The 25,465-nt window shown below is 39.2% G+C and overlaps 1 protein-coding gene across 1 annotated transcript in view; it reads left to right on the top strand.

Moving 5' to 3' along the window:
- The window catches only part of Pappa2 (pappalysin 2), a 249,632-nt gene that overhangs the window by 127,474 nt on the left and 96,693 nt on the right, over positions 1–25,465 (top strand). Inside the window, 3 exon segments of the mRNA XM_047521747.1 lie at positions 644–735; positions 4,696–4,889; positions 6,667–6,813. Coding sequence (XP_047377703.1) covers positions 644–735; positions 4,696–4,889; positions 6,667–6,813 — 433 coding nt within the window.

Below are 25,465 nucleotides of genomic sequence, written 5' to 3'. Positions count from 1 at the left end.
TCCCATCCATGAACACAGGATGTCTTTCCATGTGTGTGTGTATGTGAGTGTGTGTGTGTGTGTGTGTGTGTGTTCTCTTCAATTTCTTTTACCCACATTTTATAATTTTCATTGTAGAGAACTTCCAGCTCTTTGGTTAAATGTATTCCTAGGTGTTTTATCCTTTGGTCACTATTGTAAATGGCATTGCTCTCTTGATTTCTATTTCAGATCATTGACGGGTAGTGTATAGCGGTGCTGCTGATTTTATAGCCTGATGGAACTAATAAATTCAGCCAAGTTGAAGGTTGCAAATGAGTAATTTTTAGGACTATTCATCCTGGGATTAGTAAGCTTTTTCTAAGTTCAAGATCCTCTACCAGAAACACAATCAGAACTCTCATGGGAATCTTCTAGATGTTTTTGAGTCATGAGCTACTTAACTTCTAGGAATTTCCACAACCCACCGGACATACCAATCAACAATCTTGCTGAAATCGTATCACTTTGAATGTATTTATTTATTTTTTTCTGTAAAACCATTCTCTTAGCTCTACTTTACCCAGCCTGCACTTGTTAGTGTATAATGGGGAAACTTAAGAAGTTAAAATGATGGTAACAGAACAAGAAAAGCATCTGCGTGTGTATCTGTGTGTACTCCTAGGAACCTGGGAGAGGAGTGTGACGATGGAGACCTGCTGAATGGAGATGGCTGTTCAAGGGCATGTCAGCTAGAGAAAGGCTTCAACTGTGTGGGTGAGTTTAGGGGTTCCCGGTGGGAATTACTTATTTTTGGAGGCATTCGAGTGTATAATTTTTGTGAGTTCCTGATATCCTGTAACATATAGCTTAATGTTATGGTAATTATAGCAACAACATTTGATTTTTCCATTGTATCCCAGGCACTACAAATTCCACATATATTATCTCATGATTTAACATGTAGCATAGTTATGAGGAAAGTAAGCTGAGGCATAGACAGCTTAAAAACTTGCATGTGCTTATTTGCTAAGAAGTATTTTAAAGTCAGGATTTGAACCAAGGGAATGCAGCTCTAGAATTTCAGTTAAACCATGTTAGTCAGATTTTTGTTTCTGGGACCACACTAGCTGATAAAAACAACTTAAAGGAGGAAAAGTTTATTTTGGGCTCACGACTTTAGTGTTCTCAGTCCACAGTAGTCCAACTGTGTTGCTTTGGGCTGAGGTGACACTGAACATCAAGGAAGAAGAGGAAATCAGCTCAGCTCACTGCAACCAAGAGGCAGAGAGAGAGAGAGAGAGAGAGAGAGAGAGAGAGAGAGCGCATGTGCATATGCTTGCATGAGGAGTCAGACACATAAGACACAGTCCCCAAGGGCACACCCCCAGTGACCTACTTCCTCCAGCCACACCTCACCTGCCTACAGTTACCACCCAGTAGGCCATTCAAATTATTAATCAGTAAAATGGATTAATCCACTGATGAGGTTATAGCTCTTATCATTGCCTTAAAAAAACTCACCTCTCAACCTACCTGCATTGGGGATCATGATCTTAAAACATGAGCTTTTGGGGGGACATTTCTAGATTAAAATTATAACACATTATGAAACTTTAGTGCTTCCTGGCTTAATGTTGCCAAGGATTTCTCTTTAGCCCTCATGTGTAACACTAAAATGTCAGATAAGTAGCACAAGTACATGGATTCTACATACAAATAGGGGTGGGAAAACATTCCAAGCCACAAAGAGTGCAGGACGTCTCCCTGAGAGTCTGTGCTTAGTGGATAACCTCAGAAGGATAACTGAAGGATAACTGAGAGGCTTGTCATTTCAGTCCTGGAGAATCACTGATAATAGACCACAGTGAGGTGACTGACCCTGGACCCTCAGTGCTAGGGAGCCCATCGACACCACTCTCCCAAAGCTGATGCAAGCTGCCATTGAAGGTTTCTTCAGGGCAGATTATTTTCCACCCCCAGAGGCATTGGTTGCAGTGAATCTCCGGAGCACAACATGCATCAGTTATTTTAAATCACTGTCCATTTAAAAACACTTCAGTGTCTTCAAATCTCAAGATGAGGTAGGCTGTGATTTTAATCGTGTAGAATTTGTTAAGGTTTCAGGTACTGTATAGAACACACAAATACCCCTGCTCTCTTGAGCAAGAACTAAATCGTAGGATCTCAGTAATCATCCACCCGTTCATCTATCCATACATCCAAACATTTGTTCAGCAAACAAATGTCCATAGTGTACCAAGCCTTCAGGAGGACCATGAATTCAGTGCCTGTCACGTGCAAGGGTCTGAGAGAGACCTGATCCGTTCATGATACCATCTAGCTTCTCTTGTAGAAACCCCTCTACCAATTCCTGAGGGAGATGCCCACAGATTTTACTTACATAATTCTAGCAGTGAAGAATGTCCTTTAGCTTTACTATTATAAAATTCTTCCCTTTTCCCTTGGGCTGGGGATATAGCTCAGTTGGTGGAGTGCTCGCCTCGCAAGCACAAAGCCCTGGGTTCAATCCCCAGCACCACCAAGAAAAAAAAAAAAATCCTTCCCTTTTCCATTCTGTAAACTGAGGCTCAGAACATTGAGGTGACTCATCCCAGGGCACACAACAAGGCCTCTGCAGAGCCAGCCCTGGAATTCAGCTTCCCTCGTGTTCAATCAAGTGCGTTTTCCTTGCTATGAGACTACAGAGGATACATTTTTTTCCTGTTTTATTTGACTACCATTCAGATATTTCAAATGCCTCCTCATTACTCTCCTTGCCAACCCAAACATCCCCTCATGTGATTAGGTTTCCAGACCCTTCCCTCTTACCCCAAGCTGGCATGCTTTGTGTGGTCAATGCCCAGAAAGGAATCCAATACTCCAGATGTGGTCTGGCCATGCGGAATACACTGAGCTGATTTCCTCCCCCTGTGCACAAGTATTTGTTAATGCCACCTCTGTTTGCATCCTTTCTTTTTGATAGTCACACAGTGGTCTCATATTGAAAATAAACATACATTCCCCAAACACTGCCTCCCCCAGTGTGGCTTGAGTCTCATTTAACCTAAGAGCAGATTTTACTTTTTCTATCACATTAGATCCCATAAAGTTTGAGTCATATTTCTTTAGCCTTTAACTCCAGTAAGACTATATCTAAATTATTTTAACTATACTTAAATACTATATTTAAGACTATATTTAAATTACTTACTGGGTAAACTTAAAATGGTATGTTCCACCTATTAGACATCTTTTTCAGGGAATAATAAGGTCATTTTATGTTAGTGTATAGTTCTGTCTTATTCATTTTTCAAAAGATTAGATTGGAAGGAACCATTGGAAACGTATTTTAAAAGTAGTCTGCTGTTTTCAGATAGATTTGAAAATACAACATGACAACAATCTTAATTCCGTGGTTAAAAAACAATAGACAACAAGAAAAAGCAGTCACAGGGTTGTAATAGGAAACATTTTGTGTGTGTGTGTGTGAGATTACCATAAAGAGAAAGAGGGGAATCATCATGGGAAAGACTCCAAAGGCACTTTGGAGCGAGGCTGGCGTTGGTCACAGGTTTGATGGAACGCAGGAGCAGAAGCCTCAGATAGGCTCAGCACCACATCCTGTGGACAGTGTCTGGTCCTGGGCACAGATAGAGTCACCAAGGAGACAGGGCACTGACAAGTCACTCGAGTAGCCCTACGGGCATGCTGTAAGGTAAGGACCAAAGCCTGGTTCAGGAACAGTGAGTTTTAGTAACGATCTTACTGAACATGCACCTTGGTGTCGGTTTCCTTTCAATCTCGATCTTACTTTAGTGTCTCACTCTTCTAGGTAGATACGAGAAATAAGAACTGTGCAGTTAATATTCCTTATTCTGTGTCTTGGTTCATGTGCCAGAGAACTTATTTGATGGCTTTGTGATCGCTTCTCTGCTTTCTACCTGTGGAGAAAGCAAGCCCACGTGTCTGTGGGGGTCCACGCTCTCCCCTCAGGGGAGGTTACCGCACTAGCAAGTGTGGAGCTGGCCCAGTGCGTGGGGGCTCGCTCTGCTTCCCCATAGTCCCTTCTCACTGGTCAGAGCACCCAGAGCCAGTGAACCTGCCTCGGGGGTCAAGTGTGCCTTGGCAGGTCACTTAGACAGGCTGAGACTCAGGCTTCCCCCGAAAACGCACACCTCACATGGTTGTTCCACATGAAAGAAAGAAAACCTACAACACCTTACAAGTCTCAAACCCCTGTCTCTAGTTCAGAGCAGTTATCTGGTCAGAGAAGCACCATCCACAAAATGATCACGGGAAACAATCCCGTGGACAACCCCCTTAAATATCTTAATATTTCAAAGACTGTAAAGGGGATCTGAACATATAATGCAGTGTTCCATTTACTGGAATTCTTTGTTCTTTTTCCTACTTCTCTTATACCTCCAACTTTCTCTAAGTGTTTCGCTTAACTTACTTAAGATTTCTTCCCACGCTCCCCTTATAGCTGCTTTTGTTCTGCCTGTTCTTTCTTCCCAGTTCTCACCCTTTGTGTGACTTTGTCATGAGGTGGATGCTCATGATGACAAAGGGACCTTCCTCCTCAGAGAGGTGGTGTGTATGTGTTTGGGGTGGTACCAGGTCAAGTGGCAATCACAGGACCCAGTGGGCCAGGGCGGAGTGCTGCAAACACGCTCCTGTTAATTTTTTCCCCATGAAATATAAAAACACGGGGTCCTACTCATTTCTTGGCAGGGGAACCAAGCCTTTGCTACACGTATGAGGGAGATGGGATTTGTGAGCCTTTTGAGAAGGAAACCGGCTTCAGAGACTGTGGCCTCCATACTCCTGAAGGATACTTGGACCAGTGGGCCACCCAGGCTTACTCCTCTCGTGAGGACAAGAAGAAGTGTCCTGTCTCCCTGGTGACAGGAGAGCCTCATTCCATGGTAAGTGAAGCCAGATGAACCGAGTCAAGGCTGAGCACAATTGTCAAGTGAGGCTCCCACATACGTAGTAGGCACTCACATTTTATTCTAGATGTTGACCCCAACTTTTGTCCTCACTGATCTCAGAACGTGTTAAGGGAAAGATTCCAGATTAGCCATGAAGTCCCGCCCCTTGGTTCATCCCACTTAACCTCCCTGGCTTCATCTGGGAGTTTCTGATTCCAAGGTAGACATATGCATCTCACAATTTTACTCTTGAGTACCCATGTCAGAAATTATATTTGGGTTCTGTGTTTGGGAGAATTTATCTTAAAAGAATAGAGAACTGTAGTAGGGAGTCGGAGGACCTGGGTTACACTACTGGTAGTGGGTAGTGGCAAGTTACTTATCTTCTCAGGGTCCCAATGAGTATGTTAGTATCTGTTGCATTTAACTGAATGGTTTATTATAAGAATCATATTAAAGTACGTATTAAAAATCAAATGCACTTTTATTTAAATAATAATAATAATAATAATAATAATAATAATTGGAGAAATCCTAAAAAAAAATCCTTAGGTATGTAGTTTATGGATATCCACCTAAATAGATAGGAGATCCTCTGAGGACTCTAAGATGCTGTACTGACATTTATGAATTATAGTTGAATACTAAAGGAAGATTAAAGACTCTCGACACTTGGGTACCATTCTAGATGCTTCCATTGCCAAATAGACTCCCATTCATCCTAAAGATGGGCAATACAGTCCTGTCACAGAAATGAGAGAGTCCTCCATCCGTTTCAGGCCAGGATAAAATCATTGCATTTCACACGTGAGGAGCCATCTCTGCGGCGACCATTCGAGGCCCCGTTGCCTGTGTATTCCAGAACTTCCGTCATTGGCTTGCAGTTTTCTTCCTCCTCTCTTACCATGGCTGCCCTCCCCTCGGCATGAAGTTGGTGTTTTAAGTAGAAGAAGACAGCAGGCCAAAGGGAAATGCGTGCACGCCAGCTGAGCCTTTCCATTTACAGGGGAGTTGGCAGCTTTTCTGGAAGTTCAGCACTGTAGGCTTCCACTCAGGTCATTGGTCAGATCTAGGCTACTTCGTCGAGTCCAGTGGAAAGGAACCCTGAGTACTTATGAACTGGATAAACTTGAGCAAAGCTGGAGTTGGTTAATAAGAAAGTGAGGGGAAATGGATCTCATCAGTCGAGTAGGATTTTCTGCCACCCTCTATGCCTAATTGGCCATCTTTCTCCTTTGATTTCCTGCCTATTGACTGGAAGTTAGGGAACTGGAAGATTCTGAGTTAGTGACATCTCCCTGAAGTGGCTTTCAGTCCCACCTGTCTGCCTTTCCTGAGTGAAGTGGGAGAAGTTTCCCAGAGTCCTGCTCCTTGCCTCCTTTATTCATCCAAATGCTCAATGATTCCCATACTCCCTCTTGGGGCCAGTCGGTGCTGCATGGTGAAGACCTGACCATTATTCCTGAAAGACTTCAGTGGCTAATCTTGGGAACAGTTACCTGAAATCTTCCAGAACTATTCTTTGGGCAAGATCCCTGGGCTGACAGTGCATTGAGAGTTGTCATGTATGTATTTCTACTCTAGCAAGCTATATCTCGAGGCTAACAGAGAACATTGAGAAATTCTACACTGGGAAAAGTTTTCCTGCCAATAATGGGGTTATTAGGAACCCAAGAGGAGAGAAACAATTTGGTTTTACACTGGAGAGTTTCATTGTCTTCACTTCTCTCTCACGTTCCACACTTAATTTTTGGTTGAAATTGCTTTTCAGATTTGCACGTCACACCTTCCAGATTTCCCCAAGCAGCATTCCCTTCCTGGCTGGGTTCCCTGTGTTACCAATGGAAAACAACCTCAGGATGAAGGGAGTGAGCAGCCAGAAGGCATCTTGGAGAAGGAGGATGAGGTTTGGCTTAAAGTAAGTGGCTCCTGTGCTTTCTGGGAGAGTTGTAGGTAGGAGTACACATGTGTACACATCCACATCCGAGTGCAGGTGTGTGTAAAATTTTCATTTGAATTGTTTTTCAGGAAATTTCCTTTTGTTATCTCAAAGAGTTCATATCTTGAATTTGTTTTCACCTCTTTTTGAATTTTGGATTTCTATCCACATGATCACTGCATTGAAGTGGCATCCACACAGAAAAGTGCAAAAATCAGAAACACACAGCTCAGCGAATTTGGGGGAGCGGAACTTGCTCTCTGGCCACCCCACAGATCAAGAAGCAGGGCACTGACACTGGCCACACTGAGCTCTCTTGTGGCCTTGTCTGTTGTTAGGCCACAGGGGTGTTGACTACTTTTATTTCTATCACTATTGATTAGTTTTGCCTGTTTTAACTTAATTAGAAAAACTTTACTGTCAATATCCCTTGTGTCCAAGTCTCTCTCATTCAACCTAACACCTGTGGGGTTAATTCCAACTGCTTGCCCTACTGGTAGTGTTCATTTCCAATGCAGTGCTCCCTTCCGATGTATGAACTTGCAATATATTTTACCGTTCTAATATCTATATGGTTGGTTATCTTCATATATTGAATACCTGCATCACGCTTAATTTTTCAGTTTTTCCTATTACAAATTGTTCTGTTATGAAACCTTTCTGTACACTTCTGTTGGTGAACATGTGTAAACTGAGGGGTACATTTGGAAATGATCAATCATTGGTAGGCCAGCTTTGGTAGATAATCCCAAATAATTTCCCACAGTGGTTGTACTGCTTTGTACTTCCACCAGAGGTTTGTGTTTTAATTACCTCACCTTTTCATCAATACTTGGCATTTTAAATATTAATTTCAATCTTTCTGTTGAGTATGTCAAAGTAACCCTCCATGGTTTCCGTTTGTATTGTCTGGGTAACGAGATTGGGAACCTTTTTATTTATACTGGCCATTTGTATATCTTTTTCCTTTTTCCTTTCTGAAAGGCATGATCAGATCTTGTGCTCAATTTTCTATTGGATTGTGTGTCATTTTCTTCATAGCTGAGATTATATTTTATAATTTTCTGCATATAAACCCTTTTGAAGTTCCCTGCTCTTTAACGTCTTCCAGCACTCCTTGAGAACTGTACCTTGTTCTTCGTGACATCTTTAGAAGAATTGAAACTCTAAATCTTACTGATGTCCAGTCTTTTCTTGTGCCACAGGGTTGAAGCATTTTATGTAATGTAATAAATCTTTGCCTACCACAAAGATCTGCTTTCCCCATATTGTCTTTCATGTTCATGTCTACAATTCATCTGGAATTTCTGTGTGTGTGTGAGGTAGGGATCAAGCCACTTTCCCCCACCAAGACTCAGTAGTTCTAGAACCTTCTTGTTCACATTAAACGTTTGTTTTCCCACTGTGCAATGCTGTCACCTTGGTCATGAATCAATTGATCATATAGATGTGGAACTTCATTAATTCTGTTAATTTTATTAATATAAATTAATTCTATATTAATTAATTAATTCTATATTAATTCTAAATTAATTCTATATTAATTTTCTTTGATTAGTGTTTTTACACTAATATTGTACATTTAAATACTATATATTTTTAGTACTGGACATTGTAATGAGTCTTAAAATCTAATAATGTAAGCTCTAGGTATTTGTTCATTTTCTTCCAGATTGTATAAGCTCTTCTTGGTCCTTTGAATTTTATATAAATTTTGGAATGAACTTATCAATTTGCACATGTGAAAAAAACAAATGCAATTTTTACTGAGATTTCATTAAAGCTATAAATCCATTTGGGAAGAGTTTCCATCCTAAAACACTGAGTCTTCTAATATTTTCCTTGTTATTTAAGTCTTTAATTTCTCTTATTGATATTTTATGGTTTTCTGAGGAAGAGTCAAATTTTATCAAATGCTTTTTCTGCATTTATTGAGATAATCATTTTATTTCTCCTTGCTTCTATTAATATCCCGGCTTATACTGATAAATTTTAAAATACTAAACCAACCTTAGATGCCTTAAGAAACAAACAAACAAACACCAACTGAGAAGTGATGTACTCCCCTTTCGAAATGGTCTGGAGTCTGTTTGGAGGCATTTTGTTCTTTCCTCTGAGAGCTTGGTTCCTAATTTTCTTCATTCTACGTCTTATCAGGTTTTATGATCAAGAGTATGATGCCTAACGTAAGTGTCTTTCTTCCCCAGTCCCCTGGAATATTTTGTGTAAGGTTTTTGTTGATTTTTGAGGCATTTACTATTGAAGCTATCTGAGCCTGGAATCTTCTTTGAGGAAAAAAATTTAAATAATAAATTAAAATTTGTAAACAAATATAGGAAAATTTAGGTTTTTCTCTATCATCTTAGGCCAGTTTTGGAAGTTGATTTTTTCAAATACTTTGACCATTTTTTTCCCTAAAATATCAAACTTACTAAGTTTGTTATGATGTCTTGCTATATTTTTGGTACTGTTTCTATCATCTCTGGGATAATTTTTTCACTCATGTTATAGTTAATTCGTGTCTTTTCTCTTATGTATTTTTGTTCAGTCTTGCTAAACATTTATCATTTTAATTAACTTTTCATTAATCTTTTTAAGCAACAGTCAAAGATCCATGTGTTCTTATTTTCCATCATTTCTTCCCCTTTTGCTGTTGTTTATTTTTTTCAGTGCCTGCTACATGTGCTCTCCCACTGAGCTCTTTTCTTTTCCTTTAAGTTTACTTTTAACTTGCTTTTCTTTTTCTACTACCTTGAGATAAGGCTTATTGATTTTTTTGCCCCTCCCCTTTATATGTGATTTCATTAAGAACCACATTTTAAAAAAGTTTTTTATGTGTAGATGAACACAATACCTTTATTTTATTTATTATTTTCATGTGGTGCTGAGGATCGAACCTAGTGCCTTGCACGTGCTTGGCAAGCCCTCTGCCTCTGAGCTATGACTCCAGCCCCAAGGCCTACTTTTCTTTTTTTTTTAAATGTTTTAATTTTTCTTTTATTTTTACAGACTGCATTTTGATTCATTGAATATAAATGGGGTGCAACTTTTCATTTCTATGGTTGTGCACGATGTAGAGTCACACCATTCGTGTAATCATACGTGTACGTAGGGTAATGATGTCTGTCTCATTCCACCATCTTTTATAGCCCTCCTCCCCGCTCTCATTTCTCTCTACTTAATCTAAAGTTCCTCCATTCTTCTCTCACTTTGTAAGCACAAGTTTACACATACCTTATTTCTACTATCCTTTAGTTCAAGCATGTTTTAAAATTTTGATTGTGATTTCTTTTTTGACCCTTGAATTATTTATTTGTTGTTTAACTTGAAAATATTTCTGCATTTTTTGGTTGCCATTTTTTTGTTTCATTTTGGTACTAGAGATTTAAGTCAGGGACACTTTACTACTGAGCTACATCCCCAGCCCTTTTTGTTTTTTGTTTTGAGACAAGATCTCACTAAGTTGCTGAGGCTGGCCTTGAACTTGTGATCCTCCTGTCTCTGCCTCCCTAGCTGCTGAAATTACAGACATGTACCACCATGCCTGGCTACCTTTTTGTTTCGATTTATAGCTATCCTATAAATCAGTCTTTTTAATTTGTATCAATCCCTTGAAATTTGTTGAGCCTTGAGTTATGAATCAGCATATGGTCAATACTGGTGAATACTGTGCGTAAAAGGAGTATGTGGTTAGCAATTTTCAGATGCTATGGCATTCTGTGTATTTGGCAGGTCATTTGTCCATCATGTTCTTAAAATTTCCTACATCATCTTCATTTTATCTATTTTCTGTGCCGTGTCCCTCAGTCCCTAAGAGATGAATGTTAAAAATCTCCCACCATAATCTTGGATTTATCTATTTCTTCTTTAGTTTTGTCCTTTTTAAGCTCATACACTTTGAGGCTATATTACTAACTACGCAGACAGTCCTCGCTTGGCATGGTGGTGCGGTGGGACTTGCAAATGATAATGAGGCTGAAACCGTGCAAATCAAATGGTAGTCCATGGGAGAAGTGCAACCGTTTTGTGACCTATACGTGTTTTCCACAACATTAAATGCTGCCTTACTTTTTAGTCATACATATCAGGCAATGAGGAAACAGCAAAACTAATATTTCTTTAGTTCACTATCATTCAAAACATTAGAAACATGGAGAATTCAAGTGTTGCATCACCTTGTTAAAAAAAAAATAAACATTCCAAGGGTAGCTTGAACATGTCCTGCATTTTCTTCATCACGCAACATACGTTGCAAAGCAAGCAGTGTCACTGTGCCTTGGTGAATCATTGTGTCCTTTGCTACCTTGAGATCAGCTTCCAGCAGGCTGTTTGTCACACTTTCAGTGTTAGGAATCATCTGTGAGCGTTCCTTTAACGTGAACTTTTAAATTGACATCGTTTCCTCTGGGATGTATTCATTCTTTTTGTCAAAACCGCTCTTCTTGTTTGTGATGACAATTCCACTCACTGAGTCTCTCGGGCTGTGTGTCAAGCGTCTCTTGATTGGCACCCGAGTCAATATTCTTAGAGTTGGCGAGTTCTTCCATGATCACTGGTAGCACTATCATTTTTCTTTTCTTTGCTACAATTTTATCCTTATTGATCAGTTCTCTCTCTTGATTATCCATGTTCACAGTGTCATGTGGGTGAATCACTGGAAATAAGGAGTCAGCACAAGGATGTATGTAATGTCTGTGTGACCCAGATAATAAGTACCCAGTGACCACTCAGTGACAGACTCTGAAAGAAGTGATGTGATTGGTAGTGGTCCCGATGCCCATCGGTTATTTGCATGGCGATTTTCAGACTGAAAGGCTAGAAGTGAAACCTGTACTTCATACAGTTGCAGTTAATATATTGTGTGCTATCTGAAGTTTGAATCATGTGGTTGAGAGACTGGTTTTAGTTAAGTAAATTGTTATTCATGTTATTTGTGGATATGGGAACTATGGAAATTGGAAATAGCCTATATAAAATTTTAGAATTTATTTATCTTCCTGGTGAATTAATTCTTTTAAAACAAGAATATATCTTTTAAATTTAGTATCTAGTAATACCTATTTATTTTTTCTTATATATTCTTATTGTTTTTGGAATTCTCTATTTCGTAGTCTATTAAAAATAAATCCAATCATTTTAAAGTCTGTGTCTGGAAGCACTAATATCTTAGTGACCCGAGCTGTGCTTTGGTTGACTCTTTATCTCTTAATTTTCATTCATCTGGGTCTCTCTATTGTCGTACTGAATAATGTTTTAACTGGCTCTCAGGCACTGGATACACTGTAGAGATTCTGATTAATGACACCTTTGAGATGATTTTTTTGACATGTATTAAGAATTGGGAAGCATTACCTTAGTCCAATAAGTAATTAAGAAGAATTGAACTTGTGCTTTTTATTTGTGAGACCTAAAATGTTCACACTCTTCTCTTCTCCCACCGCCTAGCCCTAGTGCCTCCACTAGAAGCTGGTACTGGGCCCTCCACCTGAGTCGCTGAAGTGCCGTCTCTCTTTCCCCAGCGGTTTGTGTCTGCCGGGAACTCCTCTTGGCACTTGGGCCTCTCTCCAGCCAACTTTTGCTTGACTTCTAACACTCCTATTGTGCTAGCTGGGGATATGAAAAGTGCCTCTGAGGCTGAAGTAGCCCAGGACATTAAGCTCCTCACTGTGATTTCTTTCCTTTGGCAGTATTAGGCTCTTAGGTCTTGGTTGCTCTCAAATACTTTCAAACATTTTTTAACTTAATTCATATTTTATGGTTATTCTTGTCAGGAGTGTTTGTTCTATTATAAGCTACTCTATCATAGCCGGAAGCAGAAATCTCCGACTGGAATTCTACTAATGCATATCAATTTGCTACCTCATGTATTTTAAGTTTGTGCCCTATTCTTATAAGGGATCCAGGAGCAGAGTCCTTACACCAGGAAAAAAAAATCTTGAATATCATTGAAAGTCATGCTAATACATAAAATCTATTAAGAAAATATAAATTTCACAAATCCATTTGATACCACATAAAAATTAGAAAGTGTTTTCTTAAAAATAAGCTAGTTAGGAAATTTTTTAAGAAAACTTTTCTGAGGACTACAAGAATTTCTGACCCTTTATTCTTCCTTTTAGTATAATTTAATCTTGATTTGATGTACAAATATTATTTGTAAGCAGTGGATCTGAGATAAACTTACTGCATAAGTGAGAAACAGCAGTGTTGGAAAACATTAGTCTTAAAAATATCTTTTCAAAATCTTTCATTTGCTAAAATGCTACTTGCCCAATAAATTATATCATTGTAGCCCATATTTACTGAGGTAACATTGTCTATTTTCCTCTAATCTTGAGCCAAGTAGACCAAGAATATAAGAGTTTTCTTATATAGCATGAAGTATAGATTCTTTTTTATTATTTGCAAAAATACACACATTTTAAAGTCAAATTGCAAAGTGCATTCTCATATACTTTTTAATTTCATCCCTACAATAGCCCTGTGAGCTTGACAAAGTAGATGCTTTCCAGTTTTACAGATGAGGAAAGTAAGAATCAAAGATTCAAAGTGCTTTTTCTACATGATTCAAGTACAAAGTGGTAAACCTAAAATTCAAATTTAGTCTTCTGCCTGGTCCCATGTTCATTCCTTTGAACTCTTTTGCCTCATTCCATCAGCACTCATTAAGCACCTGCAGTACACCAAACTTAGAACCAAGCACTGGAATAGACAGGGAATGTGTCACAAATAAGGAGACAAATGTTAGACCCTCAAGGTTAAGACTTCCTTCCTTTGCGGGTTCCTTCTAAATCCTCATAGGACCAAATTTCTATGAACCTAGTTCACAGGATTTATTAAGTGCTTATTGTAAACTCTAGGAACATCAAAGAACAGAGGAAAACTAAAGCATTATTTCTTCCAGAAACCGTTTTGAATTCAAGTAATCTGGACAACAATTTGAGAAGCAAGCAATTTGAGAAGCAGTCATGCAATAGCTACTTGTTTGGTTCACAGGGAGCCAATCAACATATACAAGATCATATGTTTATGTTTACTTTCATGGTTGTTCTAAAATGTCTTCAGTCTGAAAGATCTCACTCAGGCTGGACTGGTTAGCAGTCCTAACAGAAACCATGAAAGTGCTCACAGGACTTTAGCCACCACGGTCCTCCATGTCAGTTACAGATTACGACGTCTCCCTGGAAACCCTTGCTACATGAAGTCTGAATCCTTTTAACCATAATTTCTTCCTTTTTTTTTTTTTGGTTTGGGTTCAACTAGCTAACACTGAATATGAATCTTTAACAGAAAATGCAATGCATGCATAATTTATTGGACTTAAAAGATGAGAATCCCCAACATTATACAGGAGGGAATAAACACATTTATTGAAATTTACTCCATTCCAGATATTTTACGATTAATTCTCATACAAATTCTCTATTGTAGATATGATTTTTCCCATTTTAAAAATGATTATCTTAAAATTCATAGATGATAAGCACTTTAGATAACATAACTAGTAGAGATACAGATAGAATTAAAATTCAAATTCAGTTTATTCTAAAACCCATGGTACTTTCTCTCTATACTAGGCATTGGGAAACATTTTCTGTGAAGAGCCAGTTAAAGAACATTTTGGGGTTTGTGTCATACAATCTGTATCACATCTACTTGGCACAGCTGTCAGTATGAAGGTAGCCCTAAATAATATGTAAATGAACTAGCATGACCTTGGGTGCAGTAGGCTATGAGTGCCTGGGTGGCTGAGCATGTTGCACAAACTTCCTGGGCACCCTGTGTAAGTAGGGTGCCCCCATGGTCTTTTCTGAAAGGAATTTTTTTCTTTTGTAGCCTTCAACCTGAGATGGGTTTGATCTTGCCAATTCCCGAGATGCCCTCAAGCCATCTCTTTAGTGGCCATAATCTCTTTAACTACCACCACTTTCTTAGCCTCAGTTGTACTCACAGTTTTCTGGTCAAACTACAAGTTTCTCAAATTTGGGAGATCTGCTTTCTGCTCCTGGTGATCACAGTAAATTTGGCTAAAAGCTACCAGCAATATCCATACCACCATGTGAATATTATGCTGCCTAGAAATTTCTCCCCTGTGATGGGCTGACAGAGCTGGCTCCATGAGAATATTACAGGCCAGACTCTAAGGGAAATGACTAAACAGACTCCATTTTGCTCTGAGATTCCATGTTATGTCGGAAATAAGCTTCTCCCATGGGAACACCCTGCCTCTGTACCCATCATCAGTTACTTAGTGTGACATGTTTAACAATACAGAATGACAATTCCTATGTAAAGAAAAATTGCTCTCTTTTGATTCCTGTTGCTCCTAAACAATGTACCATGTGAACGGTGATTGTGTGGATATTAGCAACCATTCTTTAATTTGTACCTAGGTAAGGGTCATTTTGACCCATTTCTCCCTCTGTTGATGATCTCATGATGTTAGTTTGTAATTTCAAATCATAGCAACAGACATGGTTGATGTGATTTTTGGTATAAGAACCCCTACAACCCTATGGCAGGGCTGTTCTCCCAATAGCCATTTTTGGGGGCATTGTGTGAGACAGTCAGCAGCCGGCTTAATAAAGACACTCAAATTTGGACTTCTCAGTGGTGATCGGTCTGTTCTTAAGCTGCAACCCATAACACCACCAGATTAAGAAGTCCATCATCTTTTAAATTCAGCTTCATGGAAAATCTCAGCACACAGGCAAAATGCAGACAACTTCTTAGCCAGAACTTAACATGAATGGCCTCTCATCCAATTTCTAATAGAGGCCTTCTCTTAAACTTTCTGACCCTAGTCTTTCTGGGCACAGTCTATCAGCTTTCTGGTCTTCTGAGCTCCTATCAGTCACCCTTTGATCTCTGCTTACGACAATCTAAACTTTTCCAGCTTATATCACTAAACTTTCCAAAATTTCTCCCACAAACTCCAAAAAGTTCCTAAAACTTCTGAACCACATGGTCAGGTTAGATACAGCAATGACCCCATTTCTTGGTACCAAATTCTTTTTCCGTCAGCTTTTTCATTGCTGTGACTAAAAGACCTGACAAGAACAATTTTAAGGAGGAAAAGTTTATTTGTGGGCTCACCATTGCTGAGGTCTCAGTCCACAGATAGCCAGCTCCATTCTTTAGGGCTTGAACAGTGGCAGAACAGTGTTGGAATATGCCAGAATTTTCATATCTCCATAACTTCCTGGGTGGAAAATTCATGTTTTAATTTTTCTGTAAATGTTTCTTCTGCTTGGTCTCCCCAGTAAATATACGCTTACATCTGATGATTTAGCTTAAGGATAGTTTCCTTTTTAAAGCCTAGTCTTTCCTGAACTTCCCTCCCAAACCCCAGCTAGCCTAGTGCCTGCATCCTTCACTCTCTTGTCCATCTCTCCATCCTGTGAATTGTATGGATCTTGGGAGAAGAGATGTGTAGTCCTGGAGGTATACCCAGTACTGAGCATCAAACCTGCTTGTAATGTTCAAAATGTTTGGTAAACAAATGAATAAATAATGAGATATGAGGGCTTAGCCTTGGCAATTGGGAGCATATTGATACTACTTCAGATGCAGAATAGAGTGAAGAGGTAGTACTGTGCCTGCGTTGGATTGAAAAGGGGAGGTGGCTGAGGCCAGAAAAGGAGGCGGAACACCTGTTATACTTTGGATCTGGAATGTCCCCTCAGGCTCATGTGTTAAAAGCAAGAGCCCTGTTATGGTTTGGATATGAGGTGTCCTCCCAAAGTGACTGTGTTCATGCAGGCATGTGCAGAGGTGAAGTGATTGGATTGTGAGGGCCGTAACCTCATCAGTCCATCCTAATTTGATTGCACTGACGGGTGGTGACTGTAGGCAGGTGGGGCATAGCTGGAGGAGGTTGGTCACTTGGGGTGTGCTCTGGAAAGGTGCATCTTCTCTGTGACTGTGTGTACCCACCTCCCTCTCTGCTTTCTGACCCCATTGTGAGCTGAGGAACTTCCCCTGTTGGGCCCTTCCCCTGTGGTGTGCTGCCTCACCTTGGGCCCAGAGCAATGGAGTCAGACATTTATGAACTGATACCTCCGATACTGTGAGCCCCAAATAAACTTTTCTTCCTCTAAGTTGTTCTTGTCAGGTATTTTGGTCACAGAAATGAAAAGTCAACTAAACCTCTTCCCAGTGCAGCAAGATTCAGTGATTCAATGATTGGATTATGAGAATTATAACCTCATTGGTGGATTATTTCATTTGATGGATTAATAATTTGAATAGACTACTGGTTGGTAACTAGAAGTAGTTGGAGCATGGCTGGAAGAAGTAGGTCACTGGAAGTGTGATCATGGGGACTATGTATGTCTCTTAGTCTCCTCCTCCTCCTCCTCCTCTTCCTCCTCTTCTTTTTTCTCTCTCTCTCTCTCTCTCTTTCTTTCCCTCTCTCTCTTTCTCTCTTTTTTTCTCTCTCACTCCTTTCTGGCTACTATGAGTTGAGCACCTTTCTTCGGTCACGTCCCTGCACCATGATGTTTCTGCAATGGAGCTGGCCATCGATTGACTGAGACCCCTGAAACCATGAATCAAAATAAATCTTTCCTTTACTAAGTTGTTCTTGTCAAATAGTTTGGTCACAGCACCAAAAAGCTGACACAGAACTTTTGTTTTGCAAAGTTTTTAAAAAGATGGAGTATAGGTTGAATGAAAAATCACAGTCAAAGGGAGATTTTCAAGGATAGGGAGAATGAGTGGTTTTCTTTGACCTGTCAGGTTGGTTTCTTCAGGAAATGAGCGGAGACGGAATTTAGCATGAAGGGTATTTGTAAAGGAAGAGCCTAGGAGTCAACATCTATGGGAAGGAAGGGAAAGAACCATGAACCATGAATGGGTGCAAAAAGAAGTTGTGCAAGCTCAGCTGCCCCTCCTAGAAGAACTAATATAGATGATCACAAAGGACAAGGCAGGAGTAAGCAGGAACATACTGCTTGTCCTAAGGTCCTTATATTATTGATGAAATAGTAATGTTATTTGAATGTATATTGGAACAAGTTGGAGATGCGTATTATAATCTCTAGAATAATCACAAAAAGTCCACATTAAAAAAAATAGCTGTAGGCAAGAAATCCAAAGAGAGGATTAAACGGAATAATAAAATAACTTGATTTGCCCACAAGAAGGCAGGAAATAAGTTAAAAAAAAAATAAACAGCAGATGGATCCAAGAGAACACGAGTACCTAGATGGCAGACTTAAGCCCAACCATATCATTAATTCTGTTAAATGTACTTTGTCTGAGGAAGCCACATGAAAGGCTGAGATTGTCAGATTATATAAAATAAAAAAAAAAAAAATTAATGCTGTTTACAAAAATGTACTTTAAATATTAAAGACATGCTGATTGAAAGTAAAAGGGTAGAAAATGATGTACCATGTAAACTGAGCAGAAGAAAGTTCATGTGGTATAGTAACATCTGACAAAATAGAATTCAAACCTGAATAGCCAGAGATAAAGAGGAACTTTTAATAATGATACACAGTCAATTTATCAGAAGGACATTATTATAATTATCTTGTTATAAAAGGAAGCATTTAGAAACAGAGCTTCAAAATAAATAGATGAATTGAAAATTGAGAGAACTGATGGAGATATAGCCAAATTCATAATCATAGCTGGAACTTTTTATCATCCATTTTCTAGCAATTGATAGGACAAGAACACGAAAGAAAATCAGGAGAGATGTGTCAGTTTCACTATCGCCATCCAATACGCTGACCCCATTGACATTTGCAGAAACATCCACTGAACAACTGTAGGTGGTGCATATTACATTCTCCAAGCCAGAACATGTGCTGGACATAAAACAAGTCTCGATAAATTCATAGTGATTGAAATCATACAGATTTTGATGTTTGGTGATTTTTTTCTTCTAAATTATACTTTGTGCCCATAAATATCGACATATAGAGCTTTCATTATCATTTAGTTCTAAGTATGTTGTAATAATGCTTCATTTCTTTTTAATAGATTTTAATAGCATTTTGTTTGTTTGTTTCCAGCACGGACTTTTCAGAGCATAACAACTTTTTATTGTGCCAATTGTGACATTATTTGAGGGTGTTTTTTCTCCTCCCTTTGGCCCTTTATTTTATTAGGAAGCAGTTCAATGCCGAGTCTTTATTCATTCAGAAGTTAAGGATCAGTCCACAATAAAATGTGTACTCTGCACCAGATCACCAAAAGGTGTCTGCCATTTTACTTATTTTCTCTCTTTGTCGTTATAGATAAAAACATCTACAAAGTCCTTTTCTCCATTCTCTATTCCCTGTTCCTTCCCTGTCTTCATTTTTTCATTTTTCTTATTGCGCATTTATTTTTTCTAGTTTGACACATGGTTTTTTTTTGTTTTTAATTACTGACAAATTAAAATTGCATATATTTAGCCAGGCACTGTGGTGCATGTCCATAAATCCCAGTGGCTTGGGAGGATTGCGAGTTCAAAGCCAGGCTCAGTAATGGCAAGGCACTAAGCAATTCAGTGAGACCCTGTCTCTAAAAAAAAAAAAAAAAAAAAAATACAAAATAGGGTTGGGGATGTGGCTTAGTGGTCGAGTGCCCCTGAGTTCAATCCCCGGTATCCCTGCTCCCAAAAATTGCATATATTTATAGTGTGTACTTGATGTGTATATATATGAGTATACACAGTGAAATGATTACCACAATCAAACTTATACAAGTACATTCTTGCTTCATTCTGACACTATATTGCAGAAGAGGATATCTAGTTATACCTAAATTTCAAATAAATAACAAGTATTTTAATATAAATATCTATCAATGTTATATTATTTACTATATTAATATATATTCCCATGTAATATTTGTTCAAACTAATACTAAAAAATCCATTGTTTGTGAGATCTTCAAGTTGAAGTGAACACTTTTTTTTGATTTGTATGTTTTTGCTAAGTCTCTTAACCCTTCTAAAATTTTCTTTAATCCCGTTGCAGGCTAATCACTTATTCAGAGATGACCTCAAACATCATAGGAATTGTCCAGATTTTATAGTTTAGCAAAAGAGAAGCAGTACATGTGTGGAAAGCATAAGTCCAATCACTACTCTGGATTTTTTGTTTTTAGGAAAGGTGAAAAGCCCTCTTTTCAAGAATCTTATATAGAATTCTAATAATATTAGTTATCTGAATTTTCAGTATCCTATAGAAAGGGAGCAACAAACTAGTAGGTGGTTTCAAAACTAGAAAAAAACATATACTTAAAAATAATACTGCGAACCCTGCTTTTCAACATTAACTGGTCAAGTAACCTTATATAAATTAGTAATTTCTCTGGGTTTCTGTTTTCTTTAAGTTTCTTTCAAATATGGTGTTTAGATGGATGATTCCTTCTAGCTCTGTATTTAAATTTACCCTTGGGAGTGAATTTTTCAAAAAATTTTCTTTATTATATTTTAATTTTTTACAGACTGCATTTTGATTCATTTTACACAAATGGGGTACATCATTTCATTTCTATGGTTGTACTTGATAGTGAATTTTTAAAAGAAACTAATAAAAGAACATGATAAACACCAGTCATTGACTGTTAACTGCTAAGGGCAAGGGTGATGCTATCAAATGATACATTCAATGTCTGTGACTTCAAAATGTCATTCCCAGAAAGTTTGTTAGAGGTGCAGGGTCTCTGCATGTTAGCAAGATCCTCTGTGATTTACGTGCATGTTCAAGTGTGAGAAGCATTGCTTTTAAGGATGGTTTTCTCAACATTCAGTGAAATAACTGATTTTCAAAATGCTCCCAAACTGTCTCTAATTCATCAAGAGAAAATTCAATTAAGTTCAGCATTCTCTGTTTAACAGGGCAGAAAATCTTAGGTATATTGGAATTTTTTCTACATGCATAATGGAAATTTTTAAAAAGTTCTTATGCTTCAAAGCTTTTCAAAGAAAATCTTCTGCTGTTATGAACATTTGCATTTGTGGATCCCTGCCTTCTCTGGGAATCTTGCAAAAGCAAAGATGACTGTGTATGCCATTTTCATCAAAAACTAGCCTAGTGCACTCAAAAAGTCAGCGCCACTGTGGCTGAGTAGTTTATTCCCTGAAGATGAAGCTCTGGTTTCCCCTTTCCATTCCCTTGCTACTAATCTCACTCTTCATTGTTTTTACATGGAAGCTTTTGCCAGTCCCAAACATGGCAGCTTCCCAGCTGTTCATTAGTCCAGTTCTGGGAATCCTTGGGATTCACACAGGGAGGACGCTTGCTTCACAGGTGATGTTCTCATTCTCCCTCACTTATGCATTCTCTCTCAAGACGACCTTCTCCAGCTATTTTCCATAGCATTCTTTTTCTCAATTTCAGGCTTGTTCTTAAGTGGGGTTTGCCCAGAATTCAGGATGTGAATGGAGATTTGCCTGCAGAAAGTTTATTGAGGATTCCCCTGAGATCAACATCTGTGCCAGAGTGAAAGAATTAGGATTGGGTGTGGTGGGGAGTGGATGCATGTGTCAACATCCCAAGGGGAGCTGAGGTGGCCCTTCAGAGTTGTCCCCCTGTCTACCACTCACTGCTACCAAAAGGCATCCTGTATCATTGGACATAACTGCCACCCCACAGTCACCCAGGAGAGTGGAATGACCTTGCCTATGGAGGTCATTTCCAGAAAGAGACTTTGCTGTGAACTGAGTGGCATAAAGGGGGGGGGGGGGGGCGTCACATGGAGCATCTACTTGGTTCTCTCCCCTTCTGACCCTAATCAAAAACCTCTAACAGAGTCTCTGTAGACTTAGCCTTCCTGTTTAAAATCATGGCTTGCTTTTACAAGGAATTGAGGCAGTCATCTGATTTGATCTAAGCCTCTTCACTGACTTGGCAAATAACACATTTTTGAATGTTTACCCCTGGTCAGTGAGTGGAGGCCTTGATAATGGGAACCTCTTCATTCTACAAAATAACCAGTTGGTCTCCTTCTGCCACTCATATGATATTTACAGCCTTATCTGTACCATGGATGAATAATGCAGGAAGCCATCTGGGCCTTGAGCAATCCAGAAGGGCAGGGCCTGGACATGGGGAGGGAACGTGCCATTTGGCACATCCCTCAGTATGGATACAACCAAGATGACTCCCAGGCAAGAGGTTGGTTGCCTCACAACTTCCCTCCCTCGATTGGATTTGGACTTCAGGAAAAGACCCTTTGAAACTTTGGAGTCAATCTCCACCTTGTCAAAATTTCTGAATTCCACATAGTTGACAATATTATTAGGTTGAGACATGAGTGTGGTCATATTTGACTGTCTTCCACCTATCAAAAAAGACATTTAATGTTTTAACCAATAGTACAAGTATTCTTAATCTGATTTCTGGAGACCCTAATTGAAACAAAAATGACTTTTAAAGGTATTTCTCAATTTCCTAAGACTGTAAAAGTTGTTATGGCTAAGTGTCTACATGACTTCATTTTGAGGGGAGGAGAGAGGTCTCAAAGGTCAACATATTTACTAAGGAATCTATGATTTCCTGCTCACCTCAAATTAAGACTGTGGTGCAGCCAGAAGAATGCAGAACTTAAAGAGGGAAAACCAAGTCTCTCCTTTCCTCCCTAGTGTTTGCCCCAGAAAAATCACTTCTACTTTCAGAATCCTGTTTCCACTTCTATAATACAACATTTTTATCCTGAGAATAAAAACTCTTAACTCAAAATAAGCCCCCACGAACCAAGTGGGGCCTCCGGCAAAGCATACTCTGCAAATGGAAGTCCAAATGCCTGCTCTCTGCTGGCCTGGGGCCTTCCTTTCCCTCTGGAATCAGGAAGTGCCATAGATGGGTAAAAATGGAAAAGCACAGGAAAACAGCAACCCAGTAACTAACCAAAAGCATTTTAAAACCTCAGAGAAGATTGTTTTCAAGTTTGTGGTATAGTTTTAGGGTCTGCTATCCAGTGACCACCACAAACAGTGACCTGGAAGTTGACATGCTTGGCTTGGGAGCTTATTGAGTGTGTGGATGCCCAGCAGCAGCCTGCAGAGGGATTTCTTAAGCCCAAACCGTGCAGCATTAGTGAGATACTCTTTCAACCTTACCCTTCTCCAGTGGTCAGATCGGGTGGTTAACGTGCAGTCTTTGAAAAAGCAACTTGGTGTGTGGGGCTGTCTTTCTCCTCTCTCTCTCTCTCTCTCTCTCTCTCTCTCTCTCTCTCTCTCTCTCTCTCTCTTTCTCTCTCTCTCTCTCTCTCTCTTCTCTGTCTTTCCCTCTCTCATCAATCTGTCTATCCATCACCAACTTATCTATCATATGTAGTATCTTTTTCTTCTCTATAATATATATCTATCCATCCATCCCTTTATCTTTCTATAATTTTTATCATTTCTATATAAACTGTCTAGATCGACCTAATCTCTTTATCTACTATATTTATCTATCTCCCTAGAATCTGTATCTATCTCTATCTTTTTCTCTCTCTATAATCTGTGTCTACCTATCTATTTCTATCATCCATCTCTGTCATCTCTTTGCTCTGTGTTTTCTCTTTGTTACAAAGTACTTTGTGACAGGTTCACTGGGTTGATTTCACTGGCAATCTCTGTCTGGGAACAATTTCTTAGACTTTAGAATCGAGAGACCTTATCTCCTTCCTGATATCTAGCTATAGATTTTCTTCCTGTAAGAGACATGCTCAAATTAATTTCATATTGCCTATGTAATACATTGCTGAAATCTCGTTAGAACAAATAATGAAATGTTACAGATAAAACTAACAATCCTTTTGACTTTCTAGTACGTTGGATCTTTCACAAGCCTGGTCTGAACAGTCCCTGTGGTACTTCATGTGAGTTTGGTCCTGGAGGGGAGAGCTGTGCAGAATCATGCATTAAATGTGATCAGAGGATGTCACCCTTACAGTGGCAGAGGTGACATAGAGGTACAATAGTAGCTCTCCCTGTTGCCAACTTTTCTATTGTTTTATGTTCTTTATGTCTAAGACCATAAAATTCACTATTTCACATAAAGTAAAAACCCTCCAGGCTATAATACATATTCAAATAGTTGTGATTTGACTTTTTAAAATAATTTTGAATAAGGAATGTATTTCTAATTTTCAAATTCCTTGTCAATTCTAGAAGTTTCTATGTCTCTAAGCACAACAAACTAGAGTTAAAATACACAAGTTAAACTAAATTTTCTAAAATGTCCATTAAAAGAATTACATGTAAATTGCATTTTCATAGATTCCATTTATAAAATAGAGATACATAATATACGAAGAACTTCAGATTATGACAGTTTCTATGAAACCAGAGCCTGAAGGTCACATTTCACATTTCCACGATCCACATCCCCAAGTGTTAATTGAAAAAAGCATATATGAAGCTTTTTAGCTTATACATTCAGAAAAGTATAATTCTCTGTATTTTAAAACATAAAAATGTCTCTTTAATTTAAAATTTTCATCCTTTTACCTTTTCTTCTTATAGTGCAAACTAGGTAATAAGCATTCATATAAGAATCATCCAACACTGAGACCTTACTATGCCGTAGGTACTGCCTCCCGTGTTCTGGCATGATTTCATCTGGTCTTCAGAGTGACCATGTCAGATAGGTAATCTCTTTCTCAGTTGTACAAAAGGAGGAACCCCAGGCTCATACAGGGGAGATGAATTGCTCAGATTTATCCTGATAGTAAAGATCAATCCAAGAGCCAGAACCTGGGGCTTCTGCCTGGTCAGCTCTCTCAGGATGGTGGTTTTGCTTCGCTCCTCTTTCCCCTGCTGGGCCTGGTGATGCAGGCATGTGCAGATTCAGGCTAGTCTCTGCTTGGAGATGCCAATTCTGTGAAAGAACTTGCACTTTTTTTTTTTTTTTTTTTGCTTCTAGTTGCTGCTGTGGGGCATACTTGGGGTTCAAGTAAGAATGAGCTACAGCTACCTTTCCTATGTTACTGAGGGCGGAAATGTTCAAGACTCGGCATCCCATGACTTGATCAAGCCCTTGTCCCTGTGCCTTGTGTAGCCCAACATGCCTTGCTTGCATGAGCTTTCAAAGTTCCAGCTGTGGTTTTCCGGCTTAAGCCTCTCCCCACAAACCATGGCAGACACATTGCCATCAGGAGCAACCTCTGAGTTGCAAGGGTGTGATATTCAAAAAGCCTTAGAACAAAGGGGCATGTTGTTAAGAGATACCACAGGGGTTGGAAGCTTTGGGCATGGGCCCTCAGGACAGAGATGCTCACGCCATGAGATCTGCCTCTGCTAACTAGTTTCACTGGGTGGCATCTATTTGGGGCCCAATAGATGCTGAGAAGACTGAACTCTCCTGTTCCTTGTTGAGGCTGCCCCACTCTTCAGGTCTGAGGCCTGTTGAGCTAAAGCCACCAGGTTGCTTATTTGGACTCAGTCTGTTCCTGGCTCAGGAAATAACCCAGAATTTTCTTCTAGTGCTCAGGTCTCTTTTGTGGTATATGAGAAGGAAGAGGTTATGGGAGTTCCCAGGAGGCTTTGATGTCATTTGCTGCTGAAGTGGAGAGTGTTGAATTGGGCTCCTGGTTTCCTTAGGGTGCTTTCATGTCTAGCCCTCACTCAGACAAGGACAGTGGACTTCCTGTTGGACCCTACAACCTATGGGTCTGGATGCTTCTGAAGTTATGAAGG

This window comes from Sciurus carolinensis, chromosome 12 (genome assembly GCF_902686445.1).
Source record: "Sciurus carolinensis chromosome 12, mSciCar1.2, whole genome shotgun sequence".
In the NCBI taxonomy this organism is placed as follows: Eukaryota; Metazoa; Chordata; class Mammalia; order Rodentia; family Sciuridae; genus Sciurus; species Sciurus carolinensis.
Note: the sequence above shows the minus strand (reverse complement) of the source record. Positions and strands in the feature narration are given on the sequence as shown.